The sequence below is a fragment of the Oncorhynchus clarkii genome, chromosome 7 (assembly GCF_045791955.1).
Source record: "Oncorhynchus clarkii lewisi isolate Uvic-CL-2024 chromosome 7, UVic_Ocla_1.0, whole genome shotgun sequence".
Lineage (NCBI taxonomy): Eukaryota > Metazoa > Chordata > Actinopteri > Salmoniformes > Salmonidae > Oncorhynchus > Oncorhynchus clarkii.
Window position 1 is genome coordinate 64,818,211 of NC_092153.1, and position 19,915 is coordinate 64,838,125.

The 19,915-nt window shown below is 43.6% G+C and overlaps 1 protein-coding gene across 2 annotated transcripts in view; it reads right to left on the reverse strand.

Annotated features, from left to right (window-relative positions):
* Nucleotides 1-19,915, reverse strand: part of LOC139413676 (sodium- and chloride-dependent GABA transporter 2-like) — a 61,292-nt gene that overhangs the window by 11,250 nt on the left and 30,127 nt on the right. The window contains exons 13-15 of one of the 2 annotated variants that reach the window (XM_071161335.1): nt 16,106-16,206; nt 15,746-15,916; nt 14,705-15,443 (exon numbers count right to left, since the gene is read on the reverse strand). In XM_071161335.1, the coding sequence (XP_071017436.1) occupies nt 15,297-15,443; nt 15,746-15,916; nt 16,106-16,206 (419 nt within the window). In that variant the 3' untranslated portion in view covers nt 14,705-15,296. Of the gene's footprint in view, nt 1-10,334; nt 10,476-14,704; nt 15,444-15,745; nt 15,917-16,105; nt 16,207-19,915 lie in introns of those variants that run through there. The other variant, XM_071161336.1, reaches the window with a different exon arrangement.

Sequence of the window (19,915 nt, forward strand, 5' to 3'; positions counted from 1 at the left end):
GCATGAGCAGCTCAGTGGGAGCTCAAACTTGGCTTAAAAATACATCAGAACATATTGCGCCCTTTGAGAACTTGGGGAAACATTTAAGATTACAGTGGTAGTCTATATTATCACACACGTCCTGTAATGCGATCTAGCGGACTCAGTGGATCAGGGTAACATCATAAACTACAAACTTCCTCCCCCACCCTTTTGTATCTGATACTTACTACTTACAAGTGAAGTGGTAAAACAAGCTAATAATGGCACTAACCTAATACAATCAAAACAAGCACCACTTGGTCTGTACTGGAACTAGATAGTGTTACGTGGAGTGGAAGAGGGAAATCCAAGACTCAGACGAGGAGACTGGGATGAAGTAACCAAGGTATTTATTGACAGGGAGAGATGGAGTGCAGGTCAGGGGAAGCTCAGGCGGGTTTCTGGAAACCAGGTGCGGAGGCTGAGGCAGGAGCGAGAGGGGTTGAGACAGGGTAAGCAGGTCCGGAGGGGAATCTAAGGGAGTAGTAGAGTGGGGAATCCAGGACAGATTAGACGTGGGACTGGAGACAGGGACCAGAGTCAGAGCGGGCAGAACTATAGCGGAGAGGAACAGGCACAACAGGATCTGAATAGTAACAAACAGCTAGAAACGTAGACTGACTGAGCAGAGGATTAGGATCTGGCAGCATGGAAGTGGCAGGGCTGAGTTTTTGTAGAGGTCTTGATTATGGAATAGGTTGCAGCTGGTGGGGATCTGCTCTGACTCCAGCACACCTGTCTCCGCCCACACAATCACACACACAGAGAGAGGGAGAGAGTACTGGTGGCGGCAGGTCAAGGAGACACAGGATGAGTGGTAGAGGGCATTGCAGGAGCAGATGTGACAGTACCAGCCCCTCTAAGACTGGGCAGACAGGTTTAATCAGGGATACATGGAAGGTAGGATGGATCCTGAGAGAGGCTGGGACTTTCAGGCACACAGCAAAGGGGTTAATGACACAGTCAATTTCAAAGGGACCAATGAATCGGGGGGAAAGTTTCTTCAATGCCACCTTCAATGGCAGGTTCTTTGATGAGAGCCATACCTTTTGACCCGGGGATGTAGACTGGAGCTAAGGCCCTGTGAAGGTTGGCTTGGGACTGGGTCCTGTCGGACCACGAAGAAGGGCAGCCAAAGCCTTCCTCCAGGTTGGGTGACAATGGCACAGATGGTCCTGGACAGAGGGAACCGCAACCTCAACCTCTTGGGCGGAGAACAAGGGGAGTTGGTAACCCAGAGCACACACGAAGGGTGACATACCTGATGAGGCGTTGGTGAGGGTGTTGTGAGCATATTCAACCCAGGGTAGCTGAGCGCTCCAGGGGGAAGGGTTAGCAGAAGTCACGCAGCGTAGGGCAGTCTCCATCTCTTGATTGGCCCCTTCGGTCTGGCCGATGGTCTGGGGGTGATATCCAGAAGAAAGACTGACATTGATACCAAGAGCTGAACAGAAGAATCTGCATACCTGGGAAGTAAACTGGGGTCCTCTGTCGGAAACGAAGTCAGTGGGGATGCCATGCAGACAAAACACACGGGGTACTAACAGGTCCGCAATCTCCCTGGAGGACGGGAGCTTGGAGAGGGGAATGAAGTGAGCCATTTTGGAAAACCTGTCAATAATGGTGAGGATGACGGAGTTACCGTTCGATGGGGGAAGGCCAGTGACGAAGTCCAGAGGGTGGAGCAGACCGGAAGTGGGTTTAGTGGAGGTTTTGTTCCGGGCACAAACCAAACAGGCTGAGACAAACTCCCCGGACATCTCCCTCCATGGTGGGCCATCAAAAGCGCTGACGCAGGAACACAAGGCTCCGGTTCATACCAGGGTGACAGGTGAGGTGGGTAGAATGGCCCCACTGAAGAACATCAGAGCAAACACAATCTGGAACAAACAGAGATTTACTAGGACCGTTACCCGGGTCAGGCTGGTTCTGCTGAGCCTGGCGGATATGGGACTCGATCTCCAGGTGACGGCGGCAACAATGCAGGTGGATGGCACAATTGCTTCTGGCTCGCTACCCATGTTGTCGGTGGTGAAATGGCAAGAGAGGGCATCCGGCTTGGTATTCTTCGGACAGGGTAAATAAGTGAGCGTGAAATTGGATCTACCGAAGAACAAGGCCCACCTGGCTTGCCGGGAGTTCAGATGTTTGGCGGTCTGTATGTAGGACAGGTATTTATGGTCAGTCCACATGATGAAGGGGGTTACAGAGCCCTCCAGACTGAGCAGAGATTACGATCTGGCAGCGTGGAAGTGGTAGGGCTGAGTTTTGTAGAGGTCTTGATTATGAAACAGGTTGCAGCTGGTGGGGATCTGCTCTAACTCCAGCACGCCTGTCTCCGCCCACACAATCACACACACACACACAGAGAGAGAGAGGGAGAGAGTCCTGGGGGAGTGGCGGCAGGTCAAGGAGACACAGAATGAGCAGTAGAGGGCGTTGCAGGAGCAGATGTGACAGATAGTTGCTATTTATGTACTATATTTGGATGTAAGTAATGCAATGTATTGTAAACACATAATTGTTGAGTACATTTTATTAACAGCTGAAAAAGGACTGTAAAGAATATATTTTCCTAGTGCAACAACCACATCTCTAGTGCACTCTACCCAAATCAGTATAATCATAGTACAAGTAGATAGGTCTACAGGCTTGGCAGTTTGACTTTTAAGCTTGGCAACAATCTACTGAAAGATACAAGACGGCCTTCAAATGGAAAATTACCAAACAATCTGACAGTGAAATTTATAGAAGTGCGAAAGAACAACTGGCACAAGTCAGAATAGACTATATACAGTGCATTCGGAAAGTATTCAGACCCCTTGACTTTTCCAAAATGTTGTGACGTTACAGTCTGATTCTAAAATTGATTAAATATAAAATAATTTTTTTGCCCCTCATTGATCTACATACAATACCCCATAATGACAAAGCGAACGCAGGTTTTTTAGACATTTTTGCAAATGTGTTAAAAATATAAAACAGAAATACCTTATTTACATAAGTATTCAGACCCTTTGCTATAAGACTCGAAATTGAGCTCAGGTGCGTCCTGTTTCCATTGATCACCTGTGTTGAATTCAATTGATTGAACATGATTTGTAAAGGCACACACCTATCTATATAAGGTCCCACAGTTCACACTGCACGGCAGAGCCATGAGGTCAAAGGAATTATCCGTAGAGCTCCGAGACAGGATTGTGTCGAGGCACAGATCTGGGTGGGGGGTACCAAAAAATGTCTGTCCCCAAGAACACAGTGGCCTCCATCGCTCATAAATGGAAGAAGTTTGGAAACACCAAGACTCTTCCTAGAGATGGTCATCCGGCCAAACTGAGCAATCGGGGGAGAAGGGCCTTGGTCAGGGAGGTTACCAAGAACCCGATGGTCACTCTGACAGAGCTTCAGAGTTCCTCTCTGGAGATGGGAGAACCTTCCAGAAGGACAAACATTTCTGCAACACTCCACCAATCAGGCCTTTATGGTAGAGTGGCCAGACGGAAGCCACTCTAAAAGACAAATGACAGCCCGCTTGGAGTTTGCCAAAGGGCACCTAAAGGACTCTCAGACCATGAGAAACAAGATTCTCTGGTCTGATGAAACCAATATTGAACTCTTTGGCCTCACTCTCCACTGTGATTCTCTGCCTCTAACCCTATTATAGGGGCTGAGTCACTGGCTTACTGGTGCTCTTCCATGCCATCCCTAGGAGAGGTGCGTCACTTGAGTGGGTTGAGTCACTGACGTGATCTTCCTGTCTGGGTTGGCGCCCCCCCCTTTGGGTTGTGCCGTGGCGAAGATCTTTGTGGGCTATACTCGGCCTTGTCTCAGGATGGTAAGTTGGTGGTTGAAGATATCCCTCTAGTGGTGTGGGGGCTGTGCTTTGGCAAAGTGGGTGGGGTTATATCCTGCCTGTTTGGCCCTGTCCGGGGGTATCGTCGGATGGGGCCACAGTGTCTCTCGACCCCTCCTGTCTCATCCTCCAGTATTTATGCTGCAGTAGTTTATTTGTCAGGGGGCTAGGGTCAGTCTGTTATATCTGGAGTATTTCACCTGTCTTATCCGGTGTCCTGTGTAAATTTAAGTATTCTCTCTCTAATTCTCTCTCTCTCTCTTTCTTTCTTTCTTTCTTTCTTTCTTTCTTTCTTTCTTTCTTTCTCTCTCTCTCAGAGGACCTGAGCCCTAGGACCATGCCTCAGGACTACCTGGCCTGATGACTCCTTGCTGTCCCGAATCCACCTAGCCGTGCTGCTGCTCCAGGTTCAACTGCGGCTATGGCCTGTTCACCGGACATGCTGACCTGTTCACACAAGACTCCCTACATTCTATCAGCATATCGATTGTGCTCCCAGGGCTGGTAAAACCCTGGATCATTGTTACTCTAACTTCCATGATGCATATAAGGCCCTCCCCCGCCCTCCTTTTGGAAAAGATGACCACGACTACATTTTGTTTCTCCCAGCCTATAGACAGAGACTAAAACAGGAAGCACCCGTGCTCAGGTCTGTTCAACGCTGGTCCTACCAATCTGATTCCACGCTTCAAGATTGCTTCGATCACGTGGATTGGGATATGTTCTGCACTGCGTCAAACAACAACATTGATGAATACGCTGATTCGGTGAACAAGTGCATCAGCGATGTCGTACCCACAGCAACTATTAAAAACATTCCCAAACCAGAAACCGTGGATTGATGGCAGCATTCGCACGAAACTGAAAGCGCGAACCACTGCTTTTAACCAGAGCAAGGTGACCGGAAACATGACCGAATACAAACAGTGTAGCTATTCCCTCCACAAGGCAATCAAACAAGCTAAGCTTCAGTATAGAGACAAAGTAGAGTCGCAATTCAACGGCTCAGACACAAGAGGTATATGGCAGGGTCTACAGTAAATAATGGATTACAAAAAGAAAACCAGCCCCGTCGCGGACCAGGATGTCTTGCTCCAAGACAGACTAAACAACTTCTTTGCTCGCTTTGAGGACGTGCCACTGACACGGCCCGCTACCAAAACCTGCAGCCGACGTGAATAAAGCATTTAAACGTGTTAACCCTCGCAAGGCTGCAGGCCCAGACAGCATCCCCGGACATATTTACGGACATATTCTTGTGACCATTTTTTAAAATTTATTTATTAATTTTTTCTCCCCAATTTCGTGGTATCCAATTGTTGTAGTAGCTACTATCTTGTCTCATTGCTACAACTCCCGTATACGACAGAGCCTGGGCGCGAACCCAGGGACTCTGATGGCACAGCTGGCGCTGTAGTACAGCGCCCTTAACCACTGCGCCACCCGGGAGGCCCATTTACGGACATATTCAATCAAGCCTTATCCCAGTCTGCTGTTCCCACATGCTTCAAGAGGGCCACCATTGTTCCTGTTCCCAAGAAAGCTAAGGTAACTGAGCTAGCACTCAGTTCCGTCATCATGAAGTGCTTTAAGAGACAAGTCAAGGACCATATCACCTCCACCCTACCTGACACCCTAGACCCACTCCAATTTGCTTACCGCCCCAATAGGTCCACAGACGACGCAATCGCAACCACACTGCACACTGCTCTAACCCATCTGGACAAGAGGAATACCTATGTGAGAATGCTGTTCATCGACTACAGCTCAGCATTTAACACCATAGTACCCTCCAAACTCATCATCAAGCTCGAGACCCTGGGTCTCGACCCCGCCCTGTGCAACTGGGTACTGGACTTCCTGAGGGGCCGCCACCAGGTGGTGAGGGTAGGTAAAGATATCTCCACCCCGCAGATCCTCAACACTGGGGCCCCACAAGGGTGCGTTCTGAGCCCTCTCCTGTACTCCCTGTTCACCCACGACCGACTCAATCATCAAGTTTGCAGACGACACTACAGTGGTAGGCTTGATTACCAACAACGACGAGACGGCCTACAGGGAGGAGGTGAGGGCCCTCGGATTGTGGTGTCAGGAAAATAACCTCACACTCAACCTCAACAAAACAAAGGTTGTGGACTTCAGGAAACAGCAGAGGGAGCACCCCCCTATCCACATCGACGGGACAGTAGTGGAGAGGGTAGTAAGTTTTGAGTTCCTCGGCGTACACATCACGGACAAACTGAATTGGTCCACCCACACAGACAGCGTGGTGAAGAAGGCGCAGCAGCGCATGCCCCCACCCATGTTTTCCATATTTTGACATACTACTAAAAGAAAACATTTATTAATTAAAACTCACAAGGCAGACCATTATCAGTGGAAATGACTCTATAACAGAATCAACATCCAAATGTGCGGATTTCTTAATAAAAACCCTTTGTTGCAGGATTACCTTCCTACATCCAGGACAGTCTATATGCAGCAACATATTCCATGATGAAGGCATTTAGGCTTTATAATGAGTCAAGACCTGGTGACCTGATGCCCCCTAGTGATTTTATTGTGCAACTCACTGTGGACCCTAAATAACAATGTCTTCCTGTTCCAGGACCAACTGTAAAGACAGGATAAGGGGATAACTTTGGGAGCTTGCTTCGCACCAAATAATGGTAACTTGTTTTTAGGACTATGGGAGGACTGGTTTATATACTTTGCCACCAATACCTTTCAAGACAAGATTATCTGGTGGGGCCGGTACATTAATGAAGTCATTCTGTCTTCTCTGACTCTGAACAGAAACTGTTGGATTTCCATGCATAAAATAACTGAACCAATGAAAACCTGAAGCTGAGCTTGGAGTGTGATCAAACCAAGATCAACTTTCTTGACTGAAAAATCGCAAAGGACGACCAAAGCAACTTACACACTTCTATCTACAGAAAAAGCATGGATCGGAACACCATACTGCATGAAGACAGTTTCCACCCCCTGTGGCTTTTCAACAACATTCCATTTGGACAATTTCAGCGACTTAGACGCGTACAGTATGTGACATGCAGCAACGCTTTAAGCAGAGAGGGTACCAGCCTCAGGTGCTTACACAAGCTCATAACAGAGCCCTGTCACTTGATAGAAATTAGCTGCTTTGTCACAAACGTAAACGAGAACAGGCTCAAAAGCCCTATTTTGTTACACGGTACGGTATTAAATTAAAGATACACATTTTTGATAAGAGTATTATTAAAATGATTTATAATTTTAATAATACTCTTATCAAAAATGTGGATCTTTAATTTACAGTATTGCGAGAGGATGAGCTCTTTGAAAGGAGGGAGTAGTGTAACGACCCTGGGTTTATACTGTTTTATCCATGTTATGAGGCTATACAATATTTGTTTACATTTACAATGTTTAGAAACATTGGAGTAAAATAAGCTTATATTTTTGGTTCTCATGGAGTGTGACAGTTTAACTAAAAACAAAAAGCAAAAAAAAAAGGACTGACCATCCATGTGATCAAAATGACAGTTTAAGTCTATACAGTGTTGTTTACAAGGAGTAAAACACGCTTATATTTGGGGTTCTATTAGAAATAAAATTATAATCTCATGATGGATATATAAGTTATATTCTTCAAGAATCAATGAGTATTTATCATACATTTAAAAGTGTATTTTTCATGTTGACAAGGTAGAGGAATTTAGCGAAATAAGGTACAGTAGCTTTATTCACATCAGGGGAATATTGTTAAACAAGGTAGCTATAATCACAACAGGGAAATTTAGCAAAACAAGGTAGCTTTATTCACATCAGGGGAATTTAGCAAAACAAGGTAGCTTTATTCACATCAAGGGAATTTATCTGATTACGGTGCAACTCTACACGATTCAACGTTGCTGCGTTCACGTCAGGGGAACATAGCAGGTGTGAAACTTAAGTGCACCTCCCTATAAATCAAGGTTGCTGCATTCACGTCAGGGGAACATAGCAGGGGTGAAACTTTGGTGTTACTCCATACGATATGACATGTGGCTCTGTTCACGCCAGGGGAATGGAGCAGGAGTTAATGACTTTGGTGAAACTCCACATGACATGATTATTGCATTTCCATTTTGGTTTTTGTGTGTGGTGTACTTGCATTCAGTAGCATCTATGAATCACATGATTATGCATAGTATTGACGTAAAACAGAAGAACTAAGGATACCGATGTGAGATTCTCTCTGGTGTTTACAGAACAACAAGTGCTGTGAGATTAGGATATCAGGATTCAAGGATGCTGTGAGATTAGGATATCAGGACATGCTTAGACAAAGCAATTATAATAGTAGAATGAAGGATTGCAATACATAAGAAAATGAATGGCTGCAGCATTGCTGTTATAATGAGAACATGATGTATGGAATGCTAAACATTAATGTAGGAAAGTGTGTATTCTTATTTTAAATGTATGTAGTTCTATCCTTGTGCTGTACTTGTCTATTAAAGGCAAACTTCAGGATTTTGGCAATGAGGCAATACTTCCCCAGAGTATATCAAGTCTCTGCATCCAGTATGAAGTAAGTTAGAGTTAGTTTCGCGAGCCAATGCTAACTAGCATTAGCACAATGACTGGAAGTCTATGGGTATCTGCTAGCCTTATTAACTGTTATTATCTGTGTTATTAACTGCTATTACATATGTTATTAACCCTAAAGTAAGACTAGCTGTCGCTATTGGATCTTAATAAACACACGCCTGCACATCTTACATCGTAGCGCAGTAGGAGAGAGTGGTTTAATCCCTATAGCATATTCAGAGATCGATTTATAGCCATTAATCTAAAATAATTCATAGGTTTTAAACAAAAAACACTTCTTGCTTGTCATAGATGGACAAGATTAATATGAAATGAAAGGCGAGTTCCCAACGAGTTCAGGAAGCCAAGCTAGGGCTGTCTGACATTCACAGTGGTGGGGGCAGATGTTTTGATCAAGCGAGACCTTTAGAAAATATGCACATTTTCTTTAACACTAAACATACAACTATGCATTTTACAGTTATAAGTGTCACACTCCCAAGAGGGAATGTCATGACATAAAAAAGGTGAAATCTTAGTTAATGGTTTTATAAATTTTTTATACTATATTTAGAAAGCATAATTGTCATTTCAAGCCTTATTCATAGTTTTGTTGAATAGGAAAAAGTCATATTTCATATTTTCATATTAATATCATATTTATACTGTTCCTCAAAAGTGACTACACCTCATCAATTTATAACTATTTTTACCAGAAAGGTGAGATGTTAACCTTTCTTGTAGTGTGCAGCATTACTTGTTTATGGTCCCCATGATAAATAATTACTTTCGGGGATTACGTGGATTAGATTACATGTAGTTACATTTAAGAGGTTTTAAAGTCAATCCCTGCTACAACTAGGTTCTGAAGTTTTACCTGTTTACCATCAAGGAAAAACTCTGGGCCCAAGGGGAATAAAACTTTGCCCCCACTTCTGGGACCTGTGGCCACCTCTGCTCAAAAATATAAATACCAAAATATTTACCCTCCAGAATATGTCTCCCCACCAAGTCAAGTTGATAACCCATAGCATTCAAAGTCAAGAGTCAAAAGTTTAATATGGCAGCGGCAGCCATATCGGCGGTCATCTTAGTTCACACCAGTATGTCAGATTAACTCAATCGCCAATTTCTCAGCCTCTCAGTATCAGAGAAACACAAAACTTTGAATGAATAACAGACAAAGGTTTATGACAAGTTTTTGTGATTGATATTGATCAAAAATAACTTAAAACATGAAAAGCATACATCACATTTGACTATAAAGGTGTGAAAAGGTTAATAAGGTTAATAAAATAAAAATGTGTTACTGCTTGACAGACAGTCTCTTCGCAATCATTATCAATTTGGAGTTGGCACTTTTAAGTATATAAAGATGTTGCCACTTTTAAGGCTCGGACACACCAATAGCTTTTGCCAACCGATAGTACTTAGCACCTCTGAACAGAGTGCCGAATGTAATTTGCAAAGTGAGTGCAAACCGATTCCTCATATAGAATCGTACAAAAATGTTGGCAGCCAGACATCCATCAGCAGGTGGTCCCAAAAACAAACCACGCCGAACAAGCAGCAGACGAACAGAAGATCGACAATCGGCGTGGTGTGTGTTGTCCTTTAAGGTTAATTGTTATTCCCTATGTAATTAACTTATTTGCTGTGTATTAATGTTATTAACTATTAATACATGTTTTATTAACTGTTACATGTTATTACTTGTGTTATCACCTGTTATTACCTGTCATTGCTTGTGTAATTGACCAATTGTATATGTCAATATGCATATAATTGTAACTGCTATTGCCCATGTTACAAACTGTTATTACCTGTGTTATTGACTGTTATTACCCATGTTGCTGTTATTACCTGTGTTATTGACTGTTATTACCCATGTTACTGTTATTACCTGTATTCCAGGGGTTTCTGCAGCTGGCCCATGGCACCTCGGCACTGAAGGAGGAGAACAAGTAGAAGAAGGCCCAGGCCTGGATGATGATATATGACACTGCAGCATACGCAATGACCACCTGGGTGGCATAACCAATCCCTGGGGATAAACAAAACTAATGTAAATCTAAGTGCACTTAAATATAAATGTAAATGTACACAGTTTCCTGTTTGCAGGTTTTGTGTTTTCCACCCTGATGAGGTTGGCTTTGAGGGAATGTTGTTACGGCCGTGTATATCCCCCATCAAGCCGATACCACGACGGCCCTCAAGGAACTTCACTGGACTTTTGGCAAACTGGAAACAATATATCCTCAAGTTGCAATTATTGTAGCTGGGGATTTTAGCAAAGCAAAGTTGAGGAAAAGGCTGCCTAAATTCAATCAACATATCGACTGTAGTACTCGCGCTGCTAAATCACTAGACCACTGTTACACCAACTTCCGGGATGCATACAAGGCCCTCTCCCGCCCTCCATTCGGCAAATCTGACCCCGACTCCATTTGGCAAATCTGACCCCGACTCCATTTTGCTCCACTTGCTTCCGGACAAGCTAAACACCTTCTTTGCCCGCTTTGAGGATAACACAGAGCCACTGACGCGGCGCACTACCGAGGACTGCGGGCTCTCCTTCTCCGTCCAGGACATCTATATCCGGAAGGCCCAGACAATCGTTGAAGACTCCAACCACCCAAGCCATAGGCTATTTTCCCTGCTTCCGCACGGCAAGCGGTACTGGTGCATCAAGTCTGGCACCAACTGGCTATTGAACAGCCAAGCAATAAGACAGACAAATAGCTAACACACTAGCTCCATGGACTATCTGAGTTAACCATGCATCCTTATTTACCTTTTGATTTTTGTACTGTATGCACACTCAAAGGGCCCTACACACACACACACACACACTCCATCATCTGCTCACAAACACATAATATGCACATACATTTATACCGACTCTACAGACACGCACACCCACTCACATACAAGCTGATGCTACTCTATTTATCTTATATCCTGATGCCTAGTCACCTTACCCCTACACATATCTACCTCCATCACTCCAGTATCCGTGCACTTTGTAAATATGGTATTGGAACTGACCCTGTATATATGCTTACCTACATATTGTGTTATTCACATTTCTTGTGGTTTTTTAAATAACCATTGTTTTTGGTTATTGCATTGTTGGATTTTGAGTTTGAAGAAAGGCATTTCACTGTTCTTGTGCATGTGACATTAAAACTTGAAACTTTAACAGATGTGAAAAATTATCAGTATGGCAACCTGAGGGGAAAAACATATGTGTTTTCTTTTGTATTATATTGGAAAATCTCAGGATATTGCATTCATAGACACAACTATGGTTATGCCTCTGGTGTGATAACACACTGAAACAAAGACCTTGAGCCAATACAAAAAAGGTTCCCTTGTCTAACATTTGTTCATCCAGAATTGCTCAAATTTGCATGTACCCAGAATATCGTCTGATATGGACTCATGTGTGAACATGTAAGTTGTGACATTCTGTCAGGATGAGTGCAGCCATAAATAATGGAGATAGCTGTTATTACTGCACTATACAATTGTAAAAAGTTTAAAGGCCGATTGTCAATGATGATTTCATCAACAATATTTAGAATGGAAATAACTGATTCGAAGGCTAGTGTTATAAAACTGTTTCATAAAATCATTTTGTAATGTATCATAACAGAGTTACAAAAGAGTATTACAAAATACCTTAATCAGATCAGTTTCACGATAATTGTAATTGACAGTTTAACAACATAATTTCGCACCTTTCCACATCATATCATGTCTGTCATTTAATATACTAACTAAATAATTGGGGTGTTATTCGGACAATTATTAATTATCTTTATCTGTCAAATCCAAGGTGCTAATGGTTGGATAATTTATTTGTGTCCTGCAGGGAATTGAACTTCACTTAATTTGCTTCTGGAGTTCCATAATATGTGGATTTCCATACATAGAGTTCCATAAGACCTTGTCTTTGAGTGATGATATGCTGCTTTTATGCCTTTGGTGAATTCCTGCAAAATTACCTCCAGAAGGACTGTCCTGTTAAATACTGACTTGACACATCTGAGGAGAATGTTTCCTTCAGATGCCCAGAAACAGTCTACTACCTTGGATTCTCAATTCCTGCTGCTTATCCATTTTCTCTCATCAATTTCAGCTTGGTTGCTCAAATCCTGCTATCTTCGTTCCTGCTTAACTTTCTTAGTTGCTAATCAATGCTTGCTGTATGCACATTTAAAACAATTTAGAATAACCAAATTTGGCCCGCGGGGTAATTATATTTGGCCCGCGAGACAATACCAAATTACTACTAGAGCTGGCCCGCCGGTATTTTACAGCGCATTCACCACTAATACTACGAATCCCATAAAGCTCTGCTGTTTTCGCGCGCCAATCAGGACAGGACCCAGAAACGCTCTCTCCTCTGTGACAGTAGTCATAGCAACATAGACGCTACAACTGTCAGCGAGCTAACCCTTCCCAAAAATGGCGAAAAGAAAGGCAGAAAACAGGAGCTTTCTGGACAAGTGGGAGGCAGAATATCTGTTTACATATGTAAAAGACAAACCTGTTTGTCTTGTTTGTGGAGTCAACGTGGCTGTAAGTAAGGAGTACAACATTAGACGACACTATGAAACAAAACACCATGACAAATACAAGGACCTGGACATGACTCAAAGGAGCCAGAAAGTAGAGGAGATGAAAAGAAGTTTGGTTTCACAACAGAATATGTTTAAAAAAGCCACATCACAAAGCGAGGCTGCTGTAAAGGCTAGTTATATAGTGGCAGCAGAGATCGCAAAATCAGCCCGGCCCTTTAATGAGGGAGAGTTCATGAAAAAGTGCATGATGAAGGTTTGTGACCTCGTATGCCCAGAGAAAAAACAAGCATTTTCAAACGTGAGCCTGAGCAGGAACACAGTAGCTGATCGCACATGTGATCTTGCCACCAATCTGTATGACCAGCTGATGGAAAAGGGAAAAGATTTTGTTGCGTTCTCCCTCGCTGTGGATGAGAGCTGCGACGCATCTGATACTGCTCAGCTGTCAGTCTTCATCCGTGGAGTGGACTCAAATCTGTGTGTTACGGAGGAGCTATTAGGATTCAAATCAATGCATGGCACAACCACAGGAAAGGAAATCTTTGAGGAGGTTTCCAAATGTGTAACTGAAATAAAGCTGCCGTGGGATAAACTTGTTGGATTAACGACAGATGGTGCGCCAGCGATGTGCGGTAAAAAGAGTGGACTGGTGGGCATGGTTCGGGAGAAGATGCGGGAAGAGAACTGTGCAGGTGAGCTAACTGTTTACCACTGCATCATACATCAGGAAGCACTGTGTGCCAAAGCCCTAAAGATGGAACATGTTATGACCACAGTAACACAGGTAGTTAACTTTATAAGAGCCAAAGGTCTAAATCACCGCCAGTTTAAATCTTTTCTGGAGGAGTGTGGTTCGGAATACGCAGACGTGCCGTATCACACAGAGGTGAGATGGCTAAGCAGAGGAAAAGTACTGAACAGATGTTTCGAGCTGCGTGAGGAAATATGTCAATTCCTGGAAACCAAAGGGAAGGATACAGCAGAGCTCCGGGAGCAAAAGTTCCTGTGTGAGCTGGCCTTTCTCTGTGACATCTCGAGCCATCTCGATGCGCTGAACCTGCAGCTTCAGGGGCGGGGGCACATCATCACAGACATGTACGCTGCAGTGAGGGCCTTCAAAACTAAACTGTGCCTGTGGGAGAATCAGATGCTGCAAGGAAACCCTTGCCATTTTCCCTGCTGCCAATCCATAAAAGCGCAGATCTCTACCGCCGTGTTCCCATGCGCACAGTTTGCTGAAAAACTCAGTGTTCTCGCCGCTGAGTTTAGCCGGCGATTTGCCGACTTTGATGCCCAGAAATGCAAGTTTGAACTGCTTAGTAATCCCTTCGCAGTTGATGTGGAAAATGCACCAACCAACATCCAAATGGAGCTGATTGAACTCCAGTGCAACGACACGCTGAAGTCAAAGTATGATGCTGTGGGCGCCGCACAGTTTCCACGGTTCATCCCTGACACAATGCCTCAGCTCCGCACCCAAGCTGCTCAGATCTGGCTTGGGCACATCAGATTAGACCAGTGTGCAATAATTAACGTTTTCTTTATGCACTTTTTCTTGCTACAAGGCATGGGCTTGAATGGTTGATTGATTTATTATCATTTTATTTGTAAAATTATTAGCCAGTGGAAAAAGTTTATTTTGGGATTTAAATCAGAAGGCTGCAAATAGAAAAGAGGCATACAATTTTTATTTAAATTTTATTTATTTAATAAATGAATGCCATTGATGTGTTTTTTCATTTGAAATTCGATTTTGCATGTCTCCACTATTAAATTATATATTGTATGGTAATAAGCGATGCTTGTTCCATATTCAATGTTAAAGCAAAACTTGTTTGGGTCCATATTAAAAGGTTAATTTGTTCAATGTTGGCCCGTGACTTTGTTCAGGTTTTACATTTTGGCCCACTGGGTATTTGAGTTTGACACCCCTGATCTACATAGTAGTCAACTCACATCTTAAAGGTATTTGAAAAGAAAAGTATTTGAAAACTCACAGTGCAAATAACATTTATAAAAGTCCTATCCCAAAAATATGGCTACCATACACCACTAAGGTGGGTCCTATATACAGTATAGGTAGAATAGCTGAGGTAAGAAATAAATTACCTCAATACAATATCTGAGATCTGGAGGAAAAAAAATACAAAATGAATACAATTTTTTATTTGCATATATTCCTAAAATATACAATACTTAAGTATGGACTGTTTAATTGGGCACTGAAAATATCATATCAAAAGTATTATGTATCATGTTTTCAAATTAGCAAGATGTCATGTGTGCATCTCTAGCTCAACTACACCACTTCCCTTGTACTCAAGAATAAGAATGGAATCTGGGTTCAGAGGGCACTGTTCAGGACTTTGCTGCTTCTGGTTGAGGGCCTTGTTGGTTTCTGGGCGACATAGCTGTTTTAGGCTCTGTGAAAGCAGGTCGTCGATAAAAACAGAAATCCAATAACATGCATTTCACAGTTCTGATCAAAGAAGAGTAATAAATCCAAACAATCAAAATTACATTTCTGTGTTTTTGCTAAATGTACGTTTTTGGTAAGCCCAAAGTCATTACTGAAGTATAAATCCCTATGTCTATGGTTCGACGTTATTAGGTTGTAATCTTTATAAATATTTTATCAAGCAATGTATACTGTGGGCACTTTTGTATTCTCATGAATATCGTATCTAACCATTGTATCAACTACCACCATTGACAGTAGTCTTACCTGCCAGACTGTCAATTTGGACCGATAGACCTTCCAGATCATCCACAGAGGCACCAGAGCCACACAGGCGAGCCCCAGGAACCACCCCAATGCATATGCCCAGTCAGGGTACAAATAGGTTTTGTTGAACTTTAGGGGCTTATATTGTACCAAGGAAAAGATGAATGTACCCTGAAGAGAAACAAATAATAGCATAGGCATGTCATTCTATCATGAATTGTTAAGGATTTGTATTGTTCTTTAGGCATGTTGCATTAGATAATATCATTCATATTAAAACCATAATATTACAGTTAATTATTTTAATGTATATATTCCTTGAAGAAGGATTTTTGACAAAACAGTGAGCCAACCACTCACCAAACAGACTGTAGGGGTGACGTAAAGCCAACAGTACTTAATCACTGGCCAGGGACGATACCCAATCATATCTTCTATGTTGTCATAGAGACGATCCACTCCTGTAAATAAAAAATATAACACAGAGTTTGGGTCGACTTCGTTTACACTTCAACAAATTCAGGAAATTCATTCATATGATTTTCAGTGAGTGTCAGTCTGAATTGTTAAATTCTTGCTCTGAATTTGCTCAGAGTGAAGCTTTTAAAGGTTTAACCTGAAACACAAGTATTTTATGACCAATCAAGGGTTCAGCTAGGATGATATTGTTGAAGTCGGAAGTTTACATACACTTAGGTTACAGTCATTAAAACTCCACAAATGTATTGTTAACAAACTATAGTTTTGGCAAGTCGGTTAGGACATCTACTTTGTGGATGACACAAGTACATTTTCCAACAACTGTTTACAGACAGATTATTTCACTTGTAGTTCACTGTATCACAATTCCAGTGGGTCAGAAGTTTACATACACTAAGTTAACTGTGCCTTCACCCAACTTATTGTGGGAAGCTTGTGGAAGGCTACCTGAAATGTTTGACCCAAGTTAAACAATTTAAAGGCAATGCTACCAAATACTAATTGAGTTTATGTAAACTTCTGACCCACTGGGAATGTGATGAAATAAATAAATGCTGAAATAAATCATTCTTTCTACTATTACTCCGACATTTCACATTCTTAAAACAAAGTGGTGATCTTAACTGACCTAAAACAGGGAATTTTTTACTCTGATTAAATGTCAGGAATTGTGAAAAACTGAGTTTAAATGTATTTGGCTAAGGTTTATGTAAACTTCCGACTTCAACTGTAGGTCAGGACATATCGGGTAGATATATAATGTTCAGTCAAACTAATAGCTGACTTCTCCATAATAAAGTATCATATCAATTATATTCCCATCATGAATCAAAGGTTTAAAAAAATATCTAGTCAGCACCCAAGGTGTTATAACACCGTTTGACAGGATTGCAGCAGATCTGACATGACTTTTGACATCATTTCTGTATACGTTTCTACCTGCTGCATCGGGTGTGTCAGGAAAGGCCGGGGGCAATATGTATTAAGATTCTCAGACTAGGAGTGCTGATTTAGGATCCGTTTAGCCTTTTAGATCAAAATGAATATGATTACACGAACAGGGGGGACCTGATCCTACTTCCGGCGCCGACAGAGATGGCCGCCTCGCTTCGCGTTCCTAGGAAACTATGCAGTTTTTTGTTTTTTTCCGTGTTATTTCTTACATTAGTACCCCAGGTCATCTTAGGTTTCATTACATACAGTCGAGAAGAACTACTGAATATAAGATCAGCGTCAACTCACCATCAGTACGACCAAGAATATGTTTTTCGCGACGCGGACCCTGTGTTCTGCCTTACAAACAGGACAACGGAGTGGATCCTATGCAGCGACCCAAAAAACGACTCCGAAAGAGAGGGAAACAAGGCGGTCTTCTGGTCAGACTCCGGAGACGGGCACAGCGCACACCACTCCCTAGCATTCTTCTTGCCAATGTCCAGTCTCTTGACAACAAGGTTGATGAAATCCGAGCAAGGGTAGCATTCCAGAGGGACATCAGAAACTGTAACGTCCTTTGCTTCACTGAAACATGGCTCACTGGAGAGACTCTATCTGAAGCGGTGCAGCCAACGGGTTTCTCCACACATCGCGCTGACAGAAACAAACATCTTTCTGGTAAGAAGAGGGGCGGGGGCGTATGCCTCATGGCCAACGTGACATGGTGTGATGAAAGAAACATACAGGAACTCAAAGCCTTCTGTTCACCTGATTTAGAATTCCTCACAATCAAATGTAGACCGCATTATCTACCAAGAGAATTCTCTTCGATTATAATCACAGCCGTATATATCCCCCCCCAAGCAGACACATCGATGGCTCTGAACGAACTTTATTTAACTCAAACTGGAAACGATTTATCCGGAGGCTGCATTCATTGTAGCTGGGGATTTTAACAAGGCTAATCTGAAAACAAGACTCCCCAAATTTTATCAGCATATCGATTGCGCAACCAGGGGAGGAAAGACCTTAGATCATTGTTACTCTAACTTCCGCGACGCATATAAGGCCCTGCCCCGCCCCCCTTTCGGAAAAGCTGACCACGACTCCATTTTGTTGATCCCTGCCTACAGACAGAAACTAAAACAAGAGGCTCCCACGCTGAGGTCTGTCCAACGCTGGTCCGACCAAGCTGACTCCACACTCCAAGACTGCTTCCATCACGTGGACTGGGAGATGTTTCGTATTGCGTCAGATAGCAACATTGACGAATACGCTGATTCGGTGTGCGAGTTCATTAGAACGTGCGTTGAAGATATCGTTCCCATAGCAACGATTAAAACATTCCCTAACCAGAAACCGTGGATTGATGGCAGCATTCGTGTGAAACTGAAAGCGCGAACCACAGCTTTTAATCAGGGCAAGGTGTCTGGTAACATGACCGAATACAAACAGTGCAGCTATTCCCTCCGCAAGGCTATCAAACAAGCTAAGCGCCAGTACAGAGACAAAGTAGAATCTCAATTCAACGGCTCAGACACAAGAGGCATGTGGCAGGGTCTACAGTCAATCACGGACTACAGGAAGAAATCCAGCCCAGTCACGGACCAGGATGTCTTGCTCCCAGGCAGACTAAATAACTTTTTTGCCCGCTTTGAGGACAATACAGTGCCACTGACACGGCCTGCAACGAAAACATGCGGTCTCTCCTTCACTGCAGCCGAGGTGAGTAAGACATTTAAACGTGTTAACCCTCGCAAGGCTGCAGGCCCAGACGGCATCCCCAGCCGCGCCCTCAGAGCATGCGCAGACCAGCTGGCCGGTGTGTTTACGGACATATTCAATCAATCCCTATACCAGTCTGCTGTTCCCACATGCTTCAAGAGGGCCACCATTGTTCCTGTTCCCAAGAAAGCTAAGGTAACTGAGCTAAACGACTACCGCCCCGTAGCACTCACATCCGTCATCATGAAGTGCTTTGAGAGACTAGTCAAGGACCATATCACCTCCACCCTACCTGACACCCTAGACCCACTCCAATTTGCTTACCGCCCAAATAGGTCCACAGACGATGCAATCTCAACCACACTGCACACTGCCCTAACCCATCTGGACAAGAGGAATACCTATGTGAGAATGCTGTTCATCGACTACAGCTCGGCATTCAACACCATAGTACCCTCCAAGCTCGTCATCAAGCTCGAGACCCTGGGTCTCGACCCCGCCCTGTGCAACTGGGTACTGGACTTCCTGACGGGCCGCCCCCAGGTGGTGAGGGTAGGCAACAACATCTCCTCCCCGCTGATCCTCAACACTGGGGCCCCACAAGGGTGCGTTCTGAGCCCTCTCCTGTACTCCCTGTTCACCCACGACTGCGTGGCCACGCACGCCTCCAACTCAATCATCAAGTTTGCGGACGACACAACAGTGGTAGGCTTGATTACCAACAACGACGAGACGGCCTACAGGGAGGAGGTGAGGGCCCTCGGAGTGTGGTGTCAGGAAAATAACCTCACACTCAACGTCAACAAAACTAAGGAGATGATTGTGGACTTCAGGAAACAGCAGAGGGAACACCCCCCTATCCACATCGATGGAACAGTAGTGGAGAGGGTAGCAAGTTTTAAGTTCCTCGGCATACACATCACAGACAAACTGAATTGGTCCACTCACACCAACAGCATCGTGAAGAAGGCGCAGCAGCGCCTCTTCAACCTCAGGAGGCTGAAGAAATTCGGCTTGTCACCAAAAGCA